General features: G+C 38.8%; 1 protein-coding gene across 1 annotated transcript in view; it reads left to right on the top strand.

Annotated features, from left to right (window-relative positions):
• The window catches only part of LOC306844800 (protein ELFN1-like), a 131411-nt gene extending 108667 nt beyond the window's left edge, over positions 1 to 22744 (top strand). Inside the window, exon 3 of the mRNA XM_079377174.1 lies at positions 18163 to 22744. Coding sequence (XP_079233300.1) covers positions 18567 to 20960 — 2394 coding nt within the window. The 5' untranslated portion in view covers positions 18163 to 18566 and the 3' untranslated portion in view covers positions 20961 to 22744. The remainder of the gene's footprint in view (positions 1 to 18162) is intronic.
• The last annotated feature ends 2825 nt before the right edge of the window (positions 22745 to 25569 follow it).

Here is a 25569-nt window from a genome sequence, read left to right as displayed (position 1 = left end):
CAACGTCATATTGACGTCAAATACTGATATACAGTGGTCAGGTATGGCAACCAAAACCCAACGTCGCCTAGACGTCATAATGGTAACGTCCACACAACGTCAGATTCTAACATCATTTGACGTTGTTTTTAGGTTGTGGCATTAACTAACCAAAATCCAACGTCGAGCCAACGTCTAAAGCCAACGTCATATTGACGTCAAATACTGATATACAGTCGTCAGGTATGGCAACCAAAACCCAACGTCGGCTAGACGTCATAATGGTAACGTCCACACAACGTCAGATTCTAACATCATTTGACGTTGTTTTTAGGTTGTGGCATTATCTAACCAAAATCCAACGTCGAGCCAACGTCTAAAGCCAACGTCATATTGACGTCAAATACTGATATACAGTGGTCAGGTATGGCAACCAAAACCCAACGTCGCCTAGACGTCATAATGGTAACGTCCACACAACGTCAGATTCTAACATCATTTGACGTTGTTTTTAGGTTGTGGCATTAACTAACCAAAATCCAACGTCGAGCCAACGTCTTAAGCCAACGTCATATTGACGTCAAATACTGATATACAGTGGTCAGGTATGGCAACCAAAACCCAACGTCGGCTAGACGTCATAATGGTAACGTCCACACAACGTCAGATTCTAACATCATTTGACGTTGTTTTTAGGTTGTGGCATTAACTAACCAAAATCCAACGTCGAGCCAACGTCTAAAGCCAACGTCATATTGACGTCAAATACTGATATACATTCGTTGGGTATGGCATCCAAAACTCAACGTCGCCTAGACGTCATAATGGTAACGTCCACACAACGTCAGATTCTAACATCATTTGACGTTGATCTTCAGTTGTTTTTAGGTTGTGGCATTAACTAACCAAAATCCAACGTCGAGCCAACGTCTTAAGCCAACGTCATATTGACGTCAAATACTGATATACAGTCGTCAGGTATGGCATCCAAAACTCAACGTCGCCTAGACGTCATAATGGTAACGTCCACACAACGTCAGATTCTAACATCATTTGATGTTGATCTTCAGTTGTTTTTAGGTTGTGGCATTAACTAACCAAAATCCAACGTCGAGCCAACGTCTCAAGCCAACGTCATATTGACGTCAAATACTGATATACAGTCATCAGGTATGGCAACCAAAACCCAACGTCACCTAGACGTCATAATGGTAACGTCCACACAACGTCAGATTCTAACATCATTTGACGTTGTTTTTAGGTTGTGGCATTAACTAACCAAAATCCAACGTCGAGCCAACTTCTTAAGCCAACGTCATATTGACGTCAAATACTGATATAGAGTCGTCAGGTATGGCAACCAAAACCCAACGTCGCCTAGACGTCATAATGGTAACGTCCACACAACGTCAAATTATAACATAATTTGACGTTGATCTATAGTTAGTATTAGGTTGTGGCAAAAAATAACCAAAATCCAACGTCAAGCCAACATCTTAAGCCAGGTTCATATTGATATCAAATACTCATATACAGTCGTCAGGTATGGCAACCAAAACCCAACGTCTCCTAGACATCATATTGGTAATGCTCACTCAGTGTCAAACTCTAACATCATTAGATGTTGACTTCACAATCACGTCATACAGCCATCGAAAAATATTGGTATGTTATCTGATCAGAGTATACATTTGTTATTTGTGTGAGAGAAACCCTATATCTACTGAGAAATTTGAAATGAGAAAAAAACAAGAGCATAGAGAAAAGGGTCTGAGAGGACTGGAATGCATACATTCCATGCAATTTGTAGAAAACATACATTTAAATATGGAAAATGTAGAATCCTCAATTTGTCAAATGTGCATGTCTGCGTTATGGAAACACCTTGCTGTGAGGTGACTGCATAACCACGGAGTCATTTGCTGTTGCAAGCAATACAGTGATGAAATGAATAAGAGTACATTCATTATCATAGGCCTCAATTATTGTTGAATTAGTCGCACATCAACATTTCGTTTACATTTTCCCATACCACGAATGCTGTAACAGCATTGCCACTGCAGTCAACAGTGTAATCTGTAGACAAATGTTGCAATTATGACAGTGTTTTTAGTAAGTGTTACTGTGGACAAAGGAATAAACCTAAACCAACAGGTGGTGTAACACTTACAGCAAAGGGTCAGATATAGAAAATGCCACAGTTGTAGGCACAGCTGCATTTAGGCATAAGAGTTATACAGTTGAGGCAAGGGATTTGTTAAAGTTCAAAAGGGTCATCATTGGTCATGTGAATGAAACTGTAATTTACAAGTATAGCCAGACGTGTACACACCTTCTCTGTACTCCTAAACCTAACCCTATTTTAACTATAAATTCATATGGAAATTATAGGTGAATAGTGAATGGCACAGATGTGCCTGCCCCTGGTTGTGAGCATAAGTGAAAACACAATTTTACCAATTACTTACATGTAACAGCCTAAAAAAAAAAAAATCAATACATATTTGCTATCTTTTGTTTAAAACATTTTTTTCTACAGTTACAAAGTTGTTTGACGTCTCTCTATGTTGCTTTGTTCGTGATTGGTTAATCTGAATGTCATCCAGGAATCTGACCAATGACAGCAGGGCACGCCTCCTCCCGCTCAGATTTGAAAGTTCACCTCAGTCGTTACTGCAGCTCTGTTTATCTGCAGTCCTGCTCCGTTCAGTGCTCTAGGAATGGCTTTCACATGATTGTCTCATATCTGACAGATGAGTTATTATTTTGACCGATTTTGAGTTATGCGGTGTCGATTGAGAACACAGACACAATGGCTATGGACACATAATGGAAACACAGAAGGTAAGTACCTCTTATAATTGTTTTTTTGTTACTGTTAAAGTGATATGATAATCGCGATGACATAATCTGTTTCTGTGTTTTGTTATTATGTTTTAATACTGTCCAGATAAGGCTGTGTGACGATGTCTTGGGAATGATTAAAAGTGACTCGTTGTTGTTGTTTTTATATCGCGAAATGTAAATATATCCGCGTAGCGTTAGTACTACAAGTTCTGGAGGTTTATGTAATAGATACATATACATGAATGACAGAATAAATAGCGGGAGCTGGACCTTAATATGAGTTAAGTACTGAAGGCCGCCTTTTGCTGATCTTATTTTTAATAACAGAATGAAATAGTAAAAATAACAATATTGTTATTTTATTGTCAAATAAAATGTCTCACTCTGGAACATGAACAACTGACATGTGTTCAACAGAGAGATCATGAAACCACCTGAAGAATACTACCATGCTTTCGGATCCAATTTACTGCTAAGTGTTTGTATAAAGCTGGTGAGTAACGTTAGCCAAACTTTTTGTAAGCCTGTCTGTCTCTGTCAGTAAGTCAACAATTACTATTGTTTTATTAAACCTGTTAAATATTCGTGTGTGTGTGTGTGTGTGTGTGTGTGTGTGTGTTTCCCCTCTCATGGTCCAGAGGTTTTGGGATTGAAAATCTTCTGCCATATGATCTTCTGTAAAAGTGAGTATTCATAATACTTTAATGATCATGTGCCGTTATATGTGAACATGGGCAAAGCAGGCAAACTCTGCACCAAGGCACCACTCTGATTCAAACTTAATTCTTGAGTTTAGCTCACTCAAAATCAAAACTCCCTCATCATTTTCTAACCCTCATGTCTTTTTTAATCTTCTTTTGTGTTCCACAGAAAAAAAAAGTCAGTTATGCAGGTTGGAAAAGACATAAGTGAGTAAATGATGACATCATATTCACCTTATTCTTCACATAAAAATGGCCCATTTATAGATTTTATGGGTCTTGCTTCCAGATATTTTTACTTTTTTAGCTATACAGAACTGCTCGTTTTGCTGCTTGATATTGCAAATTGGTTTGTCATACCATATTATTTTAGTGTATTATCTTAATTATGAACACACTGGTTTGTAATACAAACAGTTTTACTATTTACTGCATGTTGTTATTGTTATTTAAGGCTAATGAACTTGAAGTCTCGCCCATAGGCTTACTTCTGCGTTTAGGAATAAGGTGGATGAAGTATGAAGATACTTGAGTAATTTAATGATCTCCTCAAGTACATTTGTTAGACATCACCGACGTGTGATAGAAAAGCAGTGTAAACAGATTAATAATTTTATTAGTTATAAATATACAGGTATTAGCATTTTAGCAATTGATAAAAATATTATATTTATTTTTTTTAGTGTACTAATTGCCATTTTTTACATCTGGGAAAAGTTATTTGTTGTGAATACTCATTTCTTTATTTGTATTTCCTGTAGCTCAAATAGTAGAGCATGGCGCTAGCAACGCCAAGATCATGGGTTCGATTCCCAGGGAAAGCAAGAGCTGATAAAAATGTAGAAACTGTAACTTGAATGCAATGTAAGCCGCTTTGGATAAAAGCGTCTGCTAAATGTAAATGTGTTTATAATTACAAGTAGGTTTAACTTGTAACTTGCTCAAGGGTACCTCAAGCCCTGTTTACACTAGTGGGTTTCCTGCCAGGACTGAGACTCGAACCCATGACCTTCAGACTACAAGTCTGCCTCTCTAACCATTAGGTCACAGCTAAATAATTAAATTAGTCAGAATATCTCATAATGTCAAATGTTGTTTAAAGAAAAGGTACACAAATGGAATCCTCCTTTTTAAGGACTTTTCAATAAATCTGTTGTCTTTTTTTTTTGCATTTATTTAACCCCCAGATGCAGCAAGGATCCAGCTGATTACTTCAGATTTGGAGGACTGCTCTTTATCTACTGTGTCTGTCACTTCTGGTGCAGAATCATGGACCTTTATTTGTATGTTTTGATTTTACTTTTTATTACACTTGTGTAGCTAGTATTCAGGATTAAAATACAATGTAATTTTTTTCCACATATATTATCAGAGCTATATTGGAGCCCAAAAGGGTCAATAGAATATTGATAAAAACACTATAAACCTGATTGGGATAATACAAGCTAAAGTACAGTTCCCTGCACAATCTTTTTAAAATAAAAAAATTATGATACTAACCCTAATTTTTTCAATTGCTTCTCAAGAATTCCTCTTCAGGAAATTTGTTTACACAAATTTACATCTGAATAATGAAACAGTTTTAAAGAGATACTCCACCCCAAAATGAAAATTTTGTCATTAATCAATTACCACCATGTCGTTCCAAACCCATAAAAGCTTTGTTCGTCTTCTGAATACAATTTAAGATATTTTGGATGAAACAGCGCATCCCTGTGTCAAGGCTGATACAGAAGAGTGTATGTGTTTTGCGTCCAGGGCATAATCTCCAAAATGGCGCTGTGCTGATGCAGAGGAGACGTTACGGTGCCTAATTGTTGAATAAAGTCATTATTTTTGTTGTATTTCTATATAAAAAGTATTCTCATCGCTTCATAACATTACATAACATATTCTGACAATGTGTTTCATACTTTTCTGGACCTTGACAGTGTAATTTACTTGGCAGTCAATGGGACAGACACAAGCCTCCCGGGTTTCATCCAAAATATCTTAAATTGTGTTCCGAAGATGAATGAAGCTTTTACAGGCTTGGAACAACATGGGGGTAAGTGATTAATGACAATTTTCATTTTGGGGTGGAGTATCCCTTTAAGCCTGGAATACACTACACGACTTTTAAAAATCTGAACAGATTTTTAAATCACCAGGCATCATACACTTACCGATTTTGTAAATAATGACAAAGGAAAGCTGGGCATCATATATAATTAGGCCTGGAATACACTACACGTTTTTTGTCCTGATTTTCCGCCAATTTACAGTCTGGAGAAGTTGACACTAGTTGCCGAAAGTCAGAGCCAGTCTGTAGATTTGATAGTCACAGACTCCGGTTTTTTAGCTTCAGACTCAGATTCTATCCAGTTGGAGGATATCAAAAATGTTTGATATTTTCAGCCGATTTTAGAACGTATATTGTTTCCATTTGTCACGCGTCTCCAAGGCTCATGTTTCTGAGTGAGTTTGTTGTGCTCGGAACAACTTTAAAGTCTGGTAGTGTATGATCCTCGGTCATGTTGTGTATGATGCCCAGTTTTCCTTTGTCACGATTTACAAAGTCAGTATACAGCCAGGTCCATAAATATTGGGACATCAACACAATTCTAACATTTTTGGCTCTATACACCACCACAATGGATTTCAAATGAAACGAACAAGATGTGCTTTAACTGCAGACTGTCAGCTTTAATTTGAGGGTATTTACATCCAAATCAGGTGAACGGTGTAGGAATTACAACAGTTTGTATATGTGCCTCCCACTTGTTAAGGGACCAAAAGTAATGGGACAGAATAATAATCAAATCAAACTTTCACTTTTTAATACTTGGTTGCAAATCCTTTGCAGTCAATTACAGCCTGAAGTCTGGAACGCATAGACATCACCAGACGCTGGGTTTCATCCCTGGTGATGCTCTGCCAGGCCTCTACTGCAACCGTCTTCAGTTCCTGCTTGTTCTTGGGGCATTTTCCCTTCAGTTTGGTCTTCAGCAAGTGAAATGGATGCTCAATCGGATTCAGGTCAGGTGATTGACTTGGCCATTGCATAACAGTCCACTTCTTTCCCTTCAAAAACTCTTTGGTTGCTTTTGCAGTATGCTTTGGGTCATTGTCCATCTGCACTGTGAAGCGCCGTCCAGTGAGTTCTGAAGCATTTGGCTGAATATGAGCAGATAATATTGCCCGAAACACTTCAGAATTCATCCTGCTGCTTTTGTCAGCAGTCACATCATCAATAAATACAAGAGAACCAGTTCCACTGGCAGCCATACATGCCCACGCCATGACACTACCACCACCATGCTTCACTGATGAGGTGGTATGCTTAGGATCATGAGCAGTTCCTTTCCTTCTCCATACTCTTCTCTTCCCATCACTCTGGTACAAGTTGATCTTGGTCTCATCTGTCCATAGGATGTTGTTCCAGAACTGTGAAGGCTTTTTTCGATGCCGTTTGGCAAACTCTAATCTGGCCTTCCTGTTTTTGAGGCTCACCAATGGTTTACATCTTGTGGTGAACCCTCTGTATTCACTCTGGTGAAGTCTTCTCTTGATTGTTGACTTTGACACACATACACCTACCTCCTGGAGAGTGTTCTTGATCTGGCCAACTGTTGTGAAGGGTGTTTTCTTCACCAGGGAAAGAATTCTTTGGCCATCCACCACAGTTGTTTTCCGTGGTCTTCCGGGTCTTTTGGTGTTGCTGAACTCACCGGTGCGTTCCTTCTTTTTAAGAATGTTCCAAACAGTTGTTTTGGCCACGCCTAATGTTTTTGCCATCTCTCTGATGGGTTTGTTTTGTTTTTTCAGCCTAATGATGGCTTGCTTCACTGATAGTGACAGCTCTTTGGATCTCATCTTGACAGTTGACAGCAACAGATTCCAAATGCAAATAGCACACTTGAAATTAACTCTGGACATTTTATCTGCTCCTTGTAATTGGGATAGTGAGGGAGTAACACACACCTGGCCATGGAACGGCTGAGAAGCCAATTGTCCCATTACTTTTGGTCCCTTAACAAGTGGGAGGCACATATGCAAACTGTTGTAATTCCTACACCGTTCACCTGATTTGGATGTAAATACCCTCAAATTAAAGCTGACAGTGTGCAGTTAAAGCACATCTTGTTCGTTTCATTTGAAATCCATTGTGGTGGTGTATAGAGCCAAAAATGTTAGAATTGTGTCGATGTCCCAATATTTATGGACCTGACTGTATGTATGATGCCTAGTGTTTTAAAAATCTGTTCAGATTTGAAAAGTCATGTAGTGTAATCCAGCCTTTAGAATTAATAGTCGTTTGAAACTTGTAGATGTTTTGTATTTCTTGTGCTGAGAATATTTAATTCAACTCATTAACTTCTCATCAAACTGTTCTGTTAATTGGTGCAGTATTTTAAATGTTGAAATGTATTTGAAATGTATTTCCTTTCAAATTTGCACTGTTTTACTTCAAAAACTGAATGATTGCATTTTCAGTTTTGTACAGTATATGTAGAGACTTTGTATTTTGTCTTTCAAAATAAAACTTTTATTAATTTACAATTGTCAGCATCCTTTAACACTATAATTTTTTGTTTTTTAATAAGCTGTAAAATAAGAAGTGTTTCTCTGTAGAACGTTTAGGCTAGTATTTTACTTTTAGCACTTTATTGAATGCGTTTGATCATAATAATCTAGGAAAATCTGTGAAAGGACAGTGTTCCTCTGTACACGGTTTAGTGATATCACTTTATTTAATTGGTCAGTAAAAAATCCATAAAGTAAGTTTTACACTGTTAAAAAAATAAAGAAACGGTCAAATGACTGGCAGTAACGGTTGCCAAACAAAAAACATAAAACTGAAGTAAATAAAAAAATGGGACAAACCACGCTCATATCGATGTAATGTGGAATACCATTCATATGCCTTAAATACGGGATGATTCTATGTTAATGTCAAGCCTTGTTTGCAAATGTGTGCTAATATTGCCAACTTACAAAATAATGACAGACTGCTGATATTACTGAACTCATACTGTGAAATATCCCAAAACATTGCTTTTGGTACCATATAAGAGTCATAATTTGCTCAGTCAGTTGTTTGTTCTCTCACTTTTGTGTACATACAACAGACCCAAGTGAATGATTAGAGATTTTTCCTCACTGCCTTTTAGCATTAACACCAGGAAGGTTTTAGGTTTCGCAATATCAGTTTTGTCTTCAGAAGATAAAAGCATAGCAATTTGGGTGGGCCCATGATCTTCCATCTAGCACCACAGTACAACCAATGTGACATCTACATTAGATATGACAAACCTAACACAAACTATAACAAGCGGTTCATAATGTGTTATGTATAATTAATTATTTGGACATTTAACTCCTCTTCCTTTTGTATTCACAGGTTGATAACAAATGTGGTAATGGCCAGTTTCGATAGGGATGTAATGCAGTGTTTGTCCACTGTTGGAGGCTGACAAAAATCAGGTTGACATCAGAACTTAATGTAAGATTGACCTCAACCTCTAATGTTGGATAGATGTTGCATTTTTCATTTTCACCCAAAATACAACATCTGTCCAACGTTGGGTTCTGACGTTGGGTTCTGACATCAATTTGACGTTGGGTTCTGACGTCAACCTGATTTTCATTTTCAACCAAAATACAACGTCTGTCCAACGTTGGGTTCTGACATCAATCTGACGTTGGGTTCTGACGTCAACCCGATTTTCATTTTCAACCAAAATACAACGTCTGTCCAACGTCGGAGATTGACGTCAATTTGACGTTGGGTTTTGACATCAGTCTGACGTTGGATTCTGACGTCAACCCGATTTTCATTTTCAACCAAAATACAACGTCTGTCCAACGTCGGAGATTGACGTCAATCTGACGTTGGGTTCTGACATCAGCCTGACGTTGGGTTCTGACGTCAACCCGATTTTCATTTTCAACCAAAATGCAACGTCTGTCCAACGTTGGAGATTGACGTCAATCTGACGTTGGATTCTGACGTCAACCCGATTTTCATTTTCAACCAAAATACAACGTCTGTCCAACGTTGGAGATTGACGTCAATCTGACGTTGGGTTCTGACATCATTCTGACGTTGGGTTCTGACGTCAACCTGATTTTCATTTTCAACCAAAATACAACGTCTGTCCAACGTTGGGTTCTGACGTTGGGTTCTGACATCAATCTGACGTTGGGTTCTGACGTCAACCCGATTTTCATTTTCAACCAAAATACAACGTCTGTCCAACGTCGGAGATTGACGTCAATTTGACGTTGGGTTTTGACATCAGTCTGACGTTGGATTCTGACGTCAACCCGATTTTCATTTTCAACCAAAATACAACATCTGTCCAACGTCGGAGATTGACGTCAATCTGACGTTGGGTTCTGACATCAGCCTGACGTTGGGTTCTGACGTCAACCCGATTTTCATTTTCAACCAAAATGCAACGTCTGTCCAACGTTGGAGATTGACGTCAATCTGACGTTGGGTTCTGACGTCAACCCGATTTTCATTTTCAACCAAAATACAACGTCTGTCCAACGTTGGAGATTGACGTCAATCTGACGTTGGGTTCTGACATCATTCTGACGTTGGGTTCTGACGTCAACCCGATTTTCATTTTCAACCAAAATGCAACGTCTGTCCAACGTCGGAGATTGACGTCAATCTGACGTTGGGTTCTGACGTCAACCCGATTTTCATTTTCAACCAAAATGCAACGTCTGTCCAACGTCGGAGATTGACGTCAATCTGACGTTGGGTTCTGACGTCAACCCGATTTTCATTTTCAACCAAAATGCAACGTCTGTCCAACGTCGGAGATTGACGTCAATCTGACGTTGGGTTCTGACGTCAACCCGATTTTCATTTTCAACCAAAATACAACGTCTGTCCAACGTTGGAGATTGACATCAATCTGACGTTGGGTTCCGACGTCAATCTGACGTTGGGTTCTGACGTCAATTTGACGTTGGGTTCTGACGTCAACCCGATTTTCACTTTCAACCAAAATACAACGTCTCTCCGACGTTGGGTTCTGACGTCAATCTGACGTTGGGTTCTGACGTCAACCCGATTTTCACTTTCAACCAAAATACAACGTCTCTCCGACGTTGGGTTCCGACGTCAATCTGACGTTGGGTTCCGACGTCAATCTGACGTTGGGTTCCGACGTCAATCTGACGTTGGGTTCTGACGTCAACCCGATTTTCACTTTCAACCAAAATACAACGTCTCTCCGACGTTGGGGTCCAACGTCAATCTGACGTCATATTGACGTCCGGTGCCTGCTGGGATCCCTTTAAGACCATAAGTGAATTCTAGTCCCTGTACCAAAGTTGCCTCATTCTTCCTGTTTGTATGGGAAGCATCTGTTCAGAGGGACTCAGGATCCATATCAAATGCTGTTCCAACCCAAACTATGGTCATGTCACTGCATAGCACCATTACTGATGTGAGAGGCTCTGGACACATCCAGACAGGTTTTTCAGTCCAACCAATTTCACATCCATCCAATAGCTCATGCCAAGTAGCTCTCAACACATGGCTGTCCGTACTCCTCCTTAGGCACCCCTGAAAACAAAGTGAATTTCGGTAACCCTGCCTGCCAGCAGCCACTAATGGCATATGCAGAGCGAGAGTCATTAATATGTGTGTATGGACATGCAGAACAGACCAATGAGAGTGCAAAGATTTGCGGGAAGGGAGGCGGTAATGCTTGGCATAATGTTTGAGTTTAGGATAGAGATGTGCATTGTTGGTAAACTGCTGTTAATTCTAAATGTAAACCCAGCCGACACTGAATAACAATTCCATATAATCCCTCCCTCGGGCCTCATTCGGATTCAGACAAAACAACTGTTAACACTGGCTACTCTATAACTCTGTCCTGTTGTCAAGATTTCACTCTCACTGGCTCTCTGAAATGGATCAAAAGTGGATTTATTCAAACACAAATGTTTGTAGATTATGAAATTTTATGCCTTTTATGTTTAATTCATAAATGTATGAACCTATATTAAAACCCCTGCAAATTCTCAGATTAATACTTTGCTTTATGGTTTGTGTGACTTTTTACTAGTCGGTGGGTCATTGTTTACTTTGTGTAAATGACTCAACATACTGTGCAACATACATTGCTGTTTATACAAGCTGTACATTGACAGAGAATGTGTGAGTGGAAAGTGTCTGCACAACTGAGATGACATGGGTGAGAAACAAGTGTGGATATCGTCACATGTGTTGCTTGCGTTGTCATTTACAATACAAAAAACAGCCATGACACACTTATAGTTTCTATATGCTTCTTCATTAGTTTCAGGGTGGTTGGCACGAATTGAAGCTTGTATGTGAATGACCTCAGATACCCGCAGTTTGTTTTTGCTTTGTGAATGCAATGCCCTCTGGGATCACTTTATTTTCACTTTTATGTAATTCCAAAAATAAATTTGGCTATTACAGTTTACTATACAAAACGAATGCAATGTAGCTGCACTGGGAGAGTTTGTGAACAGCATGTGATTCACAACTAGTCGACACAGAGCCAACAAAACAGTTAGTGGCAGAAATAAGGCATTGGCCCTTTTTAAATGCTAAACATTTTTATGTTTTTCAAATCTGAACTTCAGGATAGTTTCAGAATTGTGTAGGTGACAAAATATGATATGAAAATATGCATGACAGTGTTGATAATATCCAGTGTACCAACAGATTAAAGGAATTCACACTGCCACTCAAAAGTTAAAAAGATATATGATTATTTTAAAGAGATGAATGTAATGTATTGTCATTTGTTAGTGTGTCTTTAAGAAGCACACCGGACTCTGTGGTTGATTAGTATAGGCTCCTCCTCCACATGCATGTGTGCACTGAAGGGAAAGAAGTAGCTTGAAAACATGCATTATTTTACAATGAACATTTTTATTTAGCAAGGATGCATTAAACACAAAAAGTGCCAATAAAGACTTTTTAAAGTTCTATCATGGCAACTTAATTTAAGCATGGTAATGGATATGCGGTTTGTTATTTGGTCTTGGCGGAATAGATCTGCTACCTTGCTGCTGCTGCTGCTGCTGCTGCTGTTGGTTATTGCTGTTGTTATAGATTATTGCTGCTGCTACAGTTACCGGAATTTGCTACTTCCAATACATATGCAGATACGCTGCTGTGAGTATTGAAGACATACTGCTGCTGAATAGCATATATAATGACTCATAAAAAGATCTGTACAGGTGAAGCTGGGGAAGGTGGAGGGTTTCAGTGGAAATCTGACAGGACGCTGCAAACTGCTCTAGTGAATGCTAGCCAGCAGATGCAACATGAACCAATGAGCTTGTGTTGAGTAGTTAATACTGTGAATATCTTCAGTTTGTGTTAAGAACAGCCATCAGCCTGCACCATCTAGAGTGTCATGACAGTACTTGGCTTTCACAAATTTTTTCTACTTCAAATAATCACAGTTCTTTTGAACGTTCTATTCATAAAATAAATAATCCTGAAAAAATTTATCTGTCACAGTTCACAGTTTGTGGGGAAGTCGTGGCCTAATGGTTAGAGAGTCGGACTCGTAATCGAAAGGTTGCGGGCTCGAGTCCCCGGCCGGCAGGGATTGTAGGTGGGGGGAGGGAATGTCCAGCGCTCTCTCCACCCTCAATACCACGACTGAGGTGCCCTTGAGCAAGGCACCGAACCCCCAACTGCTCCCCGGGCGCTGCAGCATGGCTGCCCACTGCTCCGGGTGTGTGTTCACGGTGTGTGTGTGTGTGTGTGTGTGTGTGTGCATTTGTTCACTACTCACTGCTGTGTGTGTGCACTTGGATGGGTTAAACGCAGAGCACCAATTTCGAGTATGGGTCACCATACTTGACAATACGTCACGACTTTCACTTCTTTTCACTTTCACTAGGAGCAAGGAAGTGAGGAGTACTTTAAAACACGGTCTTTAATAGTCCACACACATAGGCAACAAAGGAAACACCAGGAAAGACGTTCAGAACCGACAAACACTAATAGAAGGACTGGGGCTTTTAAACACAGGATAATTGGGGAAGACGACGAGACACACCCGGAATCAAATAAACACAATCAACATGAGGGAAAAACTGGGTCACCGGGAACACATGGGGAGCAAAACACACACAATACAGTCCACAATCCTGACAGTATCACTGTTTCCACAAAAATATTAAGCAGCACAACTAATAATAAGAAATGTTTTTTAAGTAGTAAATCAGCAATGGTTTCTGAAGGATCATGTGACATTTGAAGATTTGGCTGCTGGAAATTCAGCTTTGCCATAACAACAATAGAATATATATTAAAATAGAAAGCACATATTTTAATTGTAATGATATGTCACAATATTGCTGTTTTTTCTGTAATTAAAAAAAAATCTAATTAATGCATTGATCAGCATAAAATTCTTCTTTCAAAAACATTAAATAATCCTAAAAACCTCAAATGTTTGAATGCTAGTGTAAGTCTGCATATTGCTAAGAAGCAAACATTGGTTCACTCAATCAATATTCACTGCTCAGTATACAGTAAGAGTCATTTAAAGCAAAGAGTAAGTGAATGAAAATGGCAGTATTCAGTGCAGTTCCAGGCAATATCACAATCTCTGGTGCATCATATGTTTTGTCCTGAATGAAGAAAAACAGCTTGGAATCTTAACTAATTTAAAAATTGATACAGATAAATAGAAATGGTTTCATGTGTGTTTTTTTTATTTCACATTTTTGTGCTCTTCAGACTACAAACATCTAAACAGATTTGATTCTAACACACCGAAAAAGATTTCTGCTGCTTGTCTAAAACACCCCTAGTGTGCTATGTTGCAAACAGGAAACTAAGTAAAAAGGTTCACTGAGTAATAAAAAGACAACCCTTGTGGAAAGTCTTTTTTGTTTTTAAAAATACTGAACCATACATCCTATGCTAAAAGTTTGTCAGTGCACATCTGTCTTGTCCCGTGGTTAATCTTCTCAATGTCTGACTTCAATCTTATTAACGTAGACACTAGCTTGCAGGTCTGAAAAAAGACAAGTCAAACAGAGAAATGTAATCTGACTAAGATGACCTCTGACCTTTAAGTGTCATTGATGGATCCGACTGATCAGTGCTGTAGCCTCCATTACCTTGAGCTGTCATTCTGATCTCCATCCACCATAGAATATATCCACCTGCCGAGGTTCCTGCTCTGCACATGTCCGTGACACTGAGGGCTCTTGTGTCAGCAGCTGCCATTCTGGGCAGCAGGATATCTGTTTGGACAGGCCAGATGAAAGCAAGTAGCGGCACGGGCCGAGGATTAAACCACCCAGAAAGCAGTGTGGCATGATGAAGCTGTCTATCAGCCCGTCACCTGCCTGTCCTGTCAATGTCCTATCAGTCGCCAGAGAAAAATATGGGCCGTGAGCAGGTGAGGCGGGTACATGGTGCTGAGCTTCAGAAAATAATAGGAGCTCTCAAGGGGAAGACTTATGTTTTGTTTTTTTTTGTGAAAATTTCCAATTACATTACCCTACTGACTGTTAATACACTATTTTACAGTGGCCCAGTTGCCTTTCACACACTTAAGAATGGGAACATCAGGGAAATAAATTTACAATCTCTTTGTGATGGGGTTGCATGGGAAAATTTCTTCACAGGCAGACACTAGAATTTTGAATTTTCACCACATGAGGAGCCTATTTTGATTGCAGTGTGCCAGGGAAGTGGCAGTTAAAAGAATGTTGGCTTCGGTTCACTGGCATTAATTAAAATGAAAGCTGACTACCAATAAAATAAAACAAAACAAAATGGAATAAAATTACGTGCATCATGCTTGCTGATTAATTAACCGCCTATATCAATATTTGCAATATTTAATGGAAGACAACTAAACTGTTGATTAAACAAACAGTGGCTTTAGAAGTCAAAATCTTGTATGCATTTGCATGTCATTGAAAATTAGTCCACAGCAATACATTTGTCAGTTGACTGACAAGAACTGCATTTAAATGGTTACAATGGTACAAAAACAATATTATAAAGTTTATGTACAAGTAAATTAATGTCTGAATGTTACATTTTAGCATTTTCACCATTTTTATTTTTGTACATGCAAATTATGAAAAGTCTCTTTCTTGTTCTGATGAAGCTGGTAATATCTATCAAAACAAATCACTTCAGTGTTTCATAGTTTGTCATGAACGTAATATTTCAGTGACAGACACAGAGAATCTTGCAAGCTTGAAATCTCAAGGGGGAAATGTGGGTGCATTTGTCATGTGTACACACGTATTTCTATAAATAACCGCATCGCCTGTTTCCTTGTCCAACTCTTGCATGTCGCTCACTAGTCACTGCGATGATATTATCAACTCTTGTGAACAACAATAGTATGTGGGAAAATATGATTTATATGATCATAAATGAAAATTTGTTTATTTCGCTTTCCAGAACTGAGAATATGATAAAACTAAAAGAAATAAAGAAAAATATAATTAAAATAAAATAAATACAAATAATAATTACATATTATATTATCAAAACAATTTCAGTGAAAAAAAGCTGATTTGGCATCTAATTATTTTGTTTTAATGACAGCAGCAATCAAGCTGCATGAACTCCACAAATTTGTGTAAAATCTATCGGTCATGTTTTCCAACATGAGATGGTCCAAAGAGCATGTTGAGCTTCAGTGGAAAAAGAGCAATCAGTGTAACGAGTGACATGGTCAGTGTTACTGACATATAAATATTTCTTCTTCATTCTGTCATTTTTCTTTAACATTATCTTTCTTTTCCTAAAACAATTTATGCAGGTTTAAATTGGAATATAAATAGAACCCATTATAATCAGTGATGTTATCAACACTGGATGCTGTGTGTCGTGACATGACAAAACCCCAACAATAAACTGATGCCTGTTTCTCATGTCCGCTGTAGACAGTGTTAGAATTTAGTTAAGTGACAATGATTAAAATAGATTTAATAAGATGCATCAAATGTTGTTTGTGGTTTACACCATAGCGTGATCTTACACAAAGACAATCTAATGCATCACTTGTGAGCAACCCAGGCAAAGCCCAGAAAAATCCCATCATTGATCCCCTGCCTTCCATAGAGAGCTTTATGAACCATGTCCATCTATGCACTTGAGAAACGCTTTTTCCTCTTCAGTGAAAGCCTCCTTGCATAATTCACTTGTGTAAAATCGGAGTGCTCCCCCTCTGCCAGTCATCGTGGCTTTCACAGAGCAAGTAGCAGCTGAAGTTATGGCTTACAGTGGATCAGTCAGACAGGGCAATTAGAATGAGCTTTTAGTGCAGTGGAAAACACTGTAAAGAATTCAATATTGTCTTTACTCGTAATTCCTCCATCTAGTGAAGAGGCTTTAAGGAGCTTTCACCAGCTTCAAGGAGACACAGTGCAATAATGAATGACTTTCATTTTGTGCTGCCGTTGTTGTGTTCTTTTCTAGTTTTATTCATATTAGATGGATAATGTAGGTAATGTGCATTACTTGACATACCAATAGAGGACAACGGGTTTTTTAGTTACAGGACAATATATTGTTCCTTTACTGTAAAAGTAAAGTGAAATAAGGACAATTTATAGCACTCAGGTTATTGCAAAATACATACTCGCATTTACACACACACACACAAAACACACACAGCAATTGTCTTTATGTCCATGGTTAGAAGAAGGAGTGCAGTGGAAAGAAAGGCCTTTGCTTTCAAACCAGTTCCCATCCTCTCTTAACTCAGAAAATGATTTGCGATACTGCCAACATTGCTTAGAGCTGTCTCAATGTGGTTTCAAAGCCTGCCAGGGATGACTGTGAACTGAAGCTCCCTCTTGTCTCTGCCACCCCAGGGAACATAACTTCTCTCTGTGAGGGCAGTGTCTTTCAAAGAAATACTATTCCCGTGTGATTTCCTTCTGCTTCATAGCTGAGTATTTCATAAATAAATGAGCATCAAGTAAAAGCTTGCATAAAACTTTGGAGGCAAAAAAGCTTGTGTAGTATAGAATCACCCGTATTATTATTTTTGTGATGAAATTGTTTTGTGTTTAGTAATTGATCAGGTGAATTTTTTGGCCCAAATCATGTATAGCCTTAAAGATTAGATGCAATTTTTCCAAACTATGCAATATGGATGCATTTAAATTTGATAAACTGGTCTTAAGAGGTACTGTTTGTTTTCACTTGAACATTTTAAAAGTGTAATTAATCTGTTTCATCCCCCAAGTATTGGTTCTGCTCATTTTGATGGTCTCTGAGTTAATTTAGGGAGAAAAGGGACACTTTTGTTTTCTTTTATCTGTCAGGTGGAAATTGGCCAATGGTTTCCAATAATAACAATATGTCACAGGAACTGAAGGGAAGGAAAATTGTGTGCAAAATAAATTGATGGTCAGCTAACAAAGTTATTATTTTACCTTCCACAGGTCCATATGAGTAATACGTCAGGGAAATAAATACAATGAAACGATATGAATTATTGCACACATACATTGCAGACCTCTTGTATGGTATGAACCATGTCATCGCTGTCGCATGTAGAACTGTATTTCGAATATTGCTTTTCTAATTTAAAGACTTTGTGAGCGTCAGTCAATGCTTCCTTTTTTTTCTTTTCTTATCCAGGGTGCACCTCTGGGTCTATAAATGAGACTAAAATGGTGGAAGAGAAGAAAAGACAAGAGGATGAAAGCCATCAACAATACTCTACCCTGGGGAAATAAGCACAGGCCATTTTGAATTGGTGAAACACTAAGACCCAGCTCTAGCACTCCACTAGTGTGAAAACTTCTCCATTGGAGACTTAACCTGTAAATGCATAAGCTATGGTCAGCGGGTTTAATAAGGGGCTGACATATCAGTGCAGAAACCCTCAACTCATGTGAAATAATTCTCTGGACCAGAGACTGGACATTTTGTCCCTTGGCTAAAGGGAAAGGGTTTATTACCCTACTTAAATACTGTGAGGCTCCATCCAGCCTAGTTCAAACTCAAGTGGTACCCCAAGCTGCTACCAACTGGCATCACTCATGGCTTCCAGGAGGGTATCAGGAGCTAGAATTGGAGGCATGGTGAAGAGTGCCTTCTTCTGGTCTTTGGCCATAATCTATCTGACTCACATAGGTGGAGTGAGGGGGGATTGTTGGCTCATAGAGGGTGAAAAGGGCTTTGTATGGCTGGCCATTTGCAGCCAAAACCAGCCACCCTATGAGGCCATCCCTCAGCATATCAACAGCACCATAGTGGACCTTCGATTGAATGAGAACAAGATCAAGAGCATCCACTACTCTGCCCTTAGCCGCTTTACCAACCTCACATACCTGAATCTGACCAAGAATGAGATTAATTATATTGAGGACGGGGCTTTTTCAGCCCAGTTCAACTTGCAGGTTCTCCAGTTGGGTTTCAATAAGTTGCGTAACTTAACTGAAGGGATTCTCAGGGGTTTGGGGAAGCTGCAGTACCTCTACCTCCAGGCCAACCTGATTGAGACTGTGACACCCAATGCCTTCTGGGAGTGCCCAAACATAGAAAACATTGACCTTTCCATGAACCGCATCCAGGTGCTGGATGGGTCCACCTTCACCAGCCTGACTAAGCTGACCACCTGTGAACTCTACACCAACCCTTTCAACTGCTCCTGTGAGCTTTTGGGGTTCGTCAAGTGGCTCTCGGTCTTTCCCAACAGGACAAGTGAACGGATGGTGTGCGATTCTCCCACAGGTGTCTCAGGCTACAGTCTCCTAAGCCAGAATCCGAACAATCCCACATACCGGAATGCTCTGCATATGCTGTCCACTGTGTGCACGGAGGACTATGTGACTCCGTACATCCCTGTGCCTACCGAGACCACCACTTATCCTCCAGACTCGACGCCGTGTGGGCTGGAAGACTGTCCTTCAGGGACTGAACCGGAGGAAATCAGCATCAGTCCCACATACATAGACTTAGATGTGAAACCAATCATGAAACTCAAGCAAGTGTCTCACACGAATGCAGTAATCAATGTTCAGATCCCTTACCCCTACAAGAAGATGTACATCCTTGTCCTGTACAACAATAGCTTCTTCACGGATATACAGAATCTGAAAAGGCAGAAGGAGGACATTGAACTGAAAAACCTGAAACCCCACACCGATTACACCTACTGTGTGGCTTCCATAAGAAACTCACTGCGTTTCAATCATACTTGTCTGACACTATCCACTGGGCCTAGGAATGGAAAAGAGAAAGTAGCTAGTAATGCAACAGCCACTCACTACATAATGACTATCTTAGGATGTCTTTTCAGTATGGTAATTGTTTTAGGGATTGTGTATTACTGCTTGCGAAAAAAGAGACAACAAGATGAAAAGCACAAAAAGGCAGGCAGCTTAAAGAAGAACATCATTGAGCTTAAATACGGCGGTGAGCTGGAGGGAGGGACGATATCCAGGATGTCTCAAAAGCAAATGATGGCTGGAGAGAGCATGACCCGCATGCCCTATCTACCTTCCGGCAGTGAAATGGAGCAATACAAACTGCAAGAAATCAGTGATACTCCGAAAATGGCCAAAGGGAATTACATGGAAGTGAGAACAGGGGAGCACCCAGATCGAAGAGAATGTGAGATGTCCATGCCTGGCAACAGCCAAGGCTCAGTTGCCGAGATCTCGACAATCGCAAAGGAGGTGGACAAGGTCAACCAGATTATTAACAATTGCATAGATGCTCTGAAATCAGAGTCCACCTCCTTCCAAGGGGTGAAATCTGGTGCCGTGTCAACAGCTGAACCTCAGTTGGTACTGATCTCAGAGCAGCCTCAGAGCAAGTCTGGCTTCCTGTCACCTGTCTACAAGGACAGCTACCACCACTCTTTACAAAGGCATCACGCTTCAGATGCCTCTCCAAAGCGTCCAAGTACAGCCACTGGTGGTCCAATGCGGAGTCCAAGGCCTTACCGTTCAGAGGCGTCCTACAAGTCAGAGTCGAAGTACATAGAGAAGACTTCACCCACAGGGGAGACTATCCTGACCATCACGCCCGCCGCTGCGATACTGAGGGCAGAGGCGGAGAAGATCCGACAGTATAGTGAGCATCGGCACTCTTACCCCGACACCCACCAAATCGAAGAGTTGGAAGAACCGGATAGTCGGAAAACCTCCATTTTGGAGCCCCTGACGCGGCCTCGTGCCAGAGACTTGGCTTACTCGCAGCTCTCTCCCCAGTACCACAATCTCAGTTACTCGTCTAGTCCCGAGTACTACTGCAAACCGTCGCACAGCATCTGGGAGCGCTTTAAACTCCATCGCAAGCGACACAAAGATGAGGAGTACATGGCTGCAGGCCACGCTCTGAGGAAAAAAGTGCAGTTTGCTAAGGATGAAGACCTGCATGACATTCTAGATTACTGGAAGGGAGTGTCAGCTCAACATAAATCTTAATCTACTCAAGTGTTTGTCTGTGTCTTTTTCATTTTTGATGGACCACAATGAACAGGACCAGAATGAATCCTTAATCTAGTGAAATCACATTCTAATGGATAAATATTACACTACAGTGAATTTCAACTTAGGGAAAAAGGTTTGTGTACCAAAATTAAAAGATGTTATTTAAAGCAACAAGAGGAGAATATATTGCAAATATAAAATATATATATGTTGAAATGGATTTTTAGTATTTGATTACGCGCATGGCCAAGTCCTGTGACAGTGGATTTGCTGTTGTGTACTGTGAGACTAAAAAGAATCCAACAGTGACAGACATCTTCTGAAATCTTAGTATTTCTTCTGCAGGACCATTGTAACTTATGGACCATTTTTCTCCCGATATTTGAGTTTGTTCTAAATACAAATGAACTATGTATAGATACTGTTTCTATATTTGCAATGTTTGATGTTAAAAAATGGAGAAAAAAAATCTATAATGTGTATGATTCAGGTTTAGACCATGGATTTCGGAGTTAGCTCCTGTGATATTATCTGTCCTTAAATGAATGTTTACCGTCCTGATGGATAAACGTTGCACTGATCAATGAAATGGCATATTTTCCTTTAGGCCACGGTTTACGCTACCCTGCTTTGCCAATTTTCTGTTTAATCCATGCCACTGATCAGACCGCACAATATTACACAAAGGCTGATATGATGTTACATTTGTGTATCATAACCACAAAGTAAATCGGTTTGGTTGGGATGGTGTAGATGAAACATCTGCATACATGATTGCAGTGCTAAAGTGGAAGAAAAATGGAAAAGTAGAACATTTTGATACACAGTTATGTCTGATTTGTTTACCAGTACAGCACTCCACAAAACATGCACTTCTGCTTTGACCTTACAATGCCTAATAGTAGTGAGGGGTTATCTGATCATGAACCAAAGTGCTTGGGTGGCAGCTCATCACACATTTTTCTGCAGATGTTTCCACCAGTCTCGAGCCAACAGCCCTATGGATGAATGTATTACATACATAAAGCAGCCTTTTCAGCTGCAGTTTCTTTGCAATTTTTGTCGTTGTTGTTTTTTACAACCACATAATCCCCATTTTTCATGTTGTATGCTTTGTTTTGATATTCATACTTCTTTTCAGTTTCTTGCATTTGGCATTTCTGTCAACAATATTTAACCAATCAGAAAAAAAATGTTTATAAACTTAAGGTTATTGTTTTAGGCTTTTCTACTGTTTGGCGGCTAAAAATGCTTTTGTAAATGTTGAATGCCACTGCATGGACCCTGTGATGATCATTGCTGATCTGAAAGGTGAGACATGAGTAAGAAAGTCTAAATCACTCAGCTGAACTGTTGCCATTGGATTTTTACATCAGCTATTTAGAGAAATGCAGGAAGGTTGTAGGTTGTCCAATTTCTTTTTTTATTTAAACCGCCTTAATCTTCTGGAAATATCTGTATAACTGTAATGTTCTTTTTTCTTTAAGTGTTGATGTTTTTGAAAAGTCTTCATCTGTTGTCATTTTTTAAAAAGACAATACATTTCAGTAGATTTCAACAGCTGCCAGGTTTATAGGTATTCTAGCAAGTAGCCTACATGTTTTTATATTGCATAGTGTAGCACTCCTGTATCTCATTCAACTTAGAAATTTTGGGAAATATGTCAACAGAGAGCATCAGATACAAACAAGAGCACAATGAGTGTTATTTTGTATTTCTTAAAACTATGTTACCTGCTTTCAGACAAAGTACTGTGAAATAAAGGAAAGGGTGCACCCATATTGTCATGATCCTTATGATAACAGTTCTCTGGAGTCCTCTGCTTTACAAAATATTCACAAAAAAATAATAAAGGTTTACAAAGGAGTGTCACTTAATTTGAAATAATCCGATAAATAAGTATGTGGTACAATGACCATATTTCAATATTTGCTGAGAAATCCTTTTAAAGGAAGATTATTCAAATACATTTTACTATAGGACGACCATACATATTCTTTTCTCAGACATGTCCTTGCTCGGATTTCTAATTTGCCTAAAATGTCTGGGTTTTGGCTTTGTTTTCACACTTGCTGACTGAAAAGTAGTTTAGCATAGATAATAAAATTGTGGCATGTGCAAAGGTGGGATCAACAGAGAATGCTCAAAGCAGTGGAAATATACGTGTACAGGTCTGGGAGAAAGAGGATGCATGGGCATATTATTGTGGCAAATGAAAACATTGAAAAGATGTTACAAGCCTATCACTAGCTTAAAGTACAGACCACAGTGAAACACATTTTATCACACCAGAGCATTCACACAGAATATCATGTACCAAATATTATCACCCTATGTTATGTATGATTAATTTATCTACTGACTAGATGAAATGATAATACATAATGAATTTTTAAGATCTTCATGATCTTTAAAGTTTTCACTGACTATTTGTAGTAGTACACAGCAGCATTTGCATTTTTATTCTTGATTCAGTTGACTAGCTCATTTAAAGGTTCCTGACACCATAGCAAACTAAAGGAAACATTTGTTGTAATGTTACTGAATGAAAATGAGCTGTTAAAACAGTATTGCAGATTCAATAACTATATCCATTATGTGTGGAATTCCACAGTTCCAAGCTGAGAAACTGATTAATAACTGATTTACTTAAGATCAATCCTAAAATCCAATCCACTTACTGCTTGGCCTTGTATTATGAGATAATGTATGGTATTAGTGAAATATCGGAATTCTTTTGTGATATGAATGAATGCTGACTGACTAAAGCAGGGTGCATTTAACATTTGCTACTTTGTTTCTCAATGATTCCAGGCATTTTAATCTCAAGAAGTTTCTTAAAGGTCAGAGGTTTCTTCCACAAATGCTCATACTTGCTCTAATAACCCACATTTCTTTTTGACAGATAGATCCTGGCACCTGCAAATGGATAGCAAGCAGGAAAAAAAAAATGCATCAAGATTTGAGTTATTTTGCCTCCATCAAAATGAATTGCTGAATAGCCACATAAAATATATTTCAGAAAATAAATTACACTTTGCCCAAAATCAAATACAGGCTAACAGTTGTGGGGTTCGAAGATGGATTGTCAAACCAATAACCCCAGAAGATTTCATGTTTTTCATCAAGCCAAAATAATGTGTAGCCTGTCAGTCGCATCAGGCATTGATTGCAGATACATGCCAAGAAAAAAAAAAGAAAAAAAAAACAGCATGCAAAAATGCATCTGATTTTATGATTGCTTTGTCCTTATTTTGTAATAGTGAATACAATACAATAATGACAAGTTAATTTTATTATCATATGCAAGTACTGTATAAGTAAATATTATATTTTGCGATATCCAAATATCTTTTTTACGTTGTAGTCTCTTATTTAAACCTGGGTCTAATTGAACATAAAAAAAGAATACAGTGAGAATACACTGGGATGTGTTGCCAATTGTATTGCCAATTTGCTACTGAAAAATCTAATTTAAAATCCAAACCAATGGCAATTTAAAAAACAGCATTCACTCTTTGTACACCTGTTTACGTTATATATACAAAAATAATAAATAAATCCATTTCCTTTTCCATCTCTAACATTTTTTAAAACCACTACATCCCTCAAAAATCAATTATTTCACTGCTCACGCTAGAAGGATGTTATATTTGTTCCCCCAGATGTCATCCTATTTGACATGTATGTAATGCAATACAGGAAAAAAACACACCTCATCTGGCTGTCATAACCGTATAATTCAACAGAACTTCTCCCCACTGGAGGGTCTTGTTATTGCAGCAGGTCTCTGTGGAATTCTGAACCCGGATTTAATTTAATTGACCAAAGGCTAAAGGCTGTGAGAGGTATTTAATCTAGTCATGTTCGGTGGACAGTTCAAGCACTCTGCTTCCCATCAGTGGATGTACAGTGAGTAGGAGCACTCAGAAGAGACTCACGAGTTGTATGGCTGTTTTATTGCTGAATTATATAAGGTACCACTTGTGTTGCAGCCATAGTTATTTGTACTGCTGTCATCTGTCTCATCTGGAGAAGCTTGTGAAGAGGTGATGCAGCCAGCTTTATAAAACCCCAGAGAGCTGCTGGAAGATGCAAATGAGCATGTGAGTGTTCAGATTCACAGTGTTCCTTCTGCCACCTTTGGAGATAAACAAACATCTATCCATATTCTTACAAGCCTCAAGAATATTTGGCATGACATTTTTTGTTTATTTATTTGGATCCCCATTAGCTTCCACAATGTGGTTGCTAGTCTTCCTGGGGCCCATAAAAGTGCTGAAACGTGTATACAGTTAAAATACACAAATATAACATACATAAATATAACATACATATAACATAACCATGTATTCATTTATCCACATATACACATTCACGCACATACAGCATTTGAAAATGTCAGTACCTATAACAGTCACAAATTAACTGGTTTAATACTATTAATTGTCATCTGTTTTAGAGTCTTCTTAAAATTACATATGTTGGATATATGCCTTATTCTTAAATCCAATTTATTCCAAGCAGATGACGATCTAACTAAAACTGTTCTTGTCATACAATTGGACCTTGCAGATGGAACCACTAACACACCTGAGCTCAC

This window comes from Barbus barbus, assembly GCF_936440315.1.
Source record: "Barbus barbus genome assembly, chromosome: 3".
NCBI classification, from domain to species: Eukaryota; Metazoa; Chordata; class Actinopteri; order Cypriniformes; family Cyprinidae; genus Barbus; species Barbus barbus.
The sequence above is the reverse complement of the archived record's forward strand: the minus strand, read 5'-3'. Positions and strand labels throughout refer to the sequence as shown.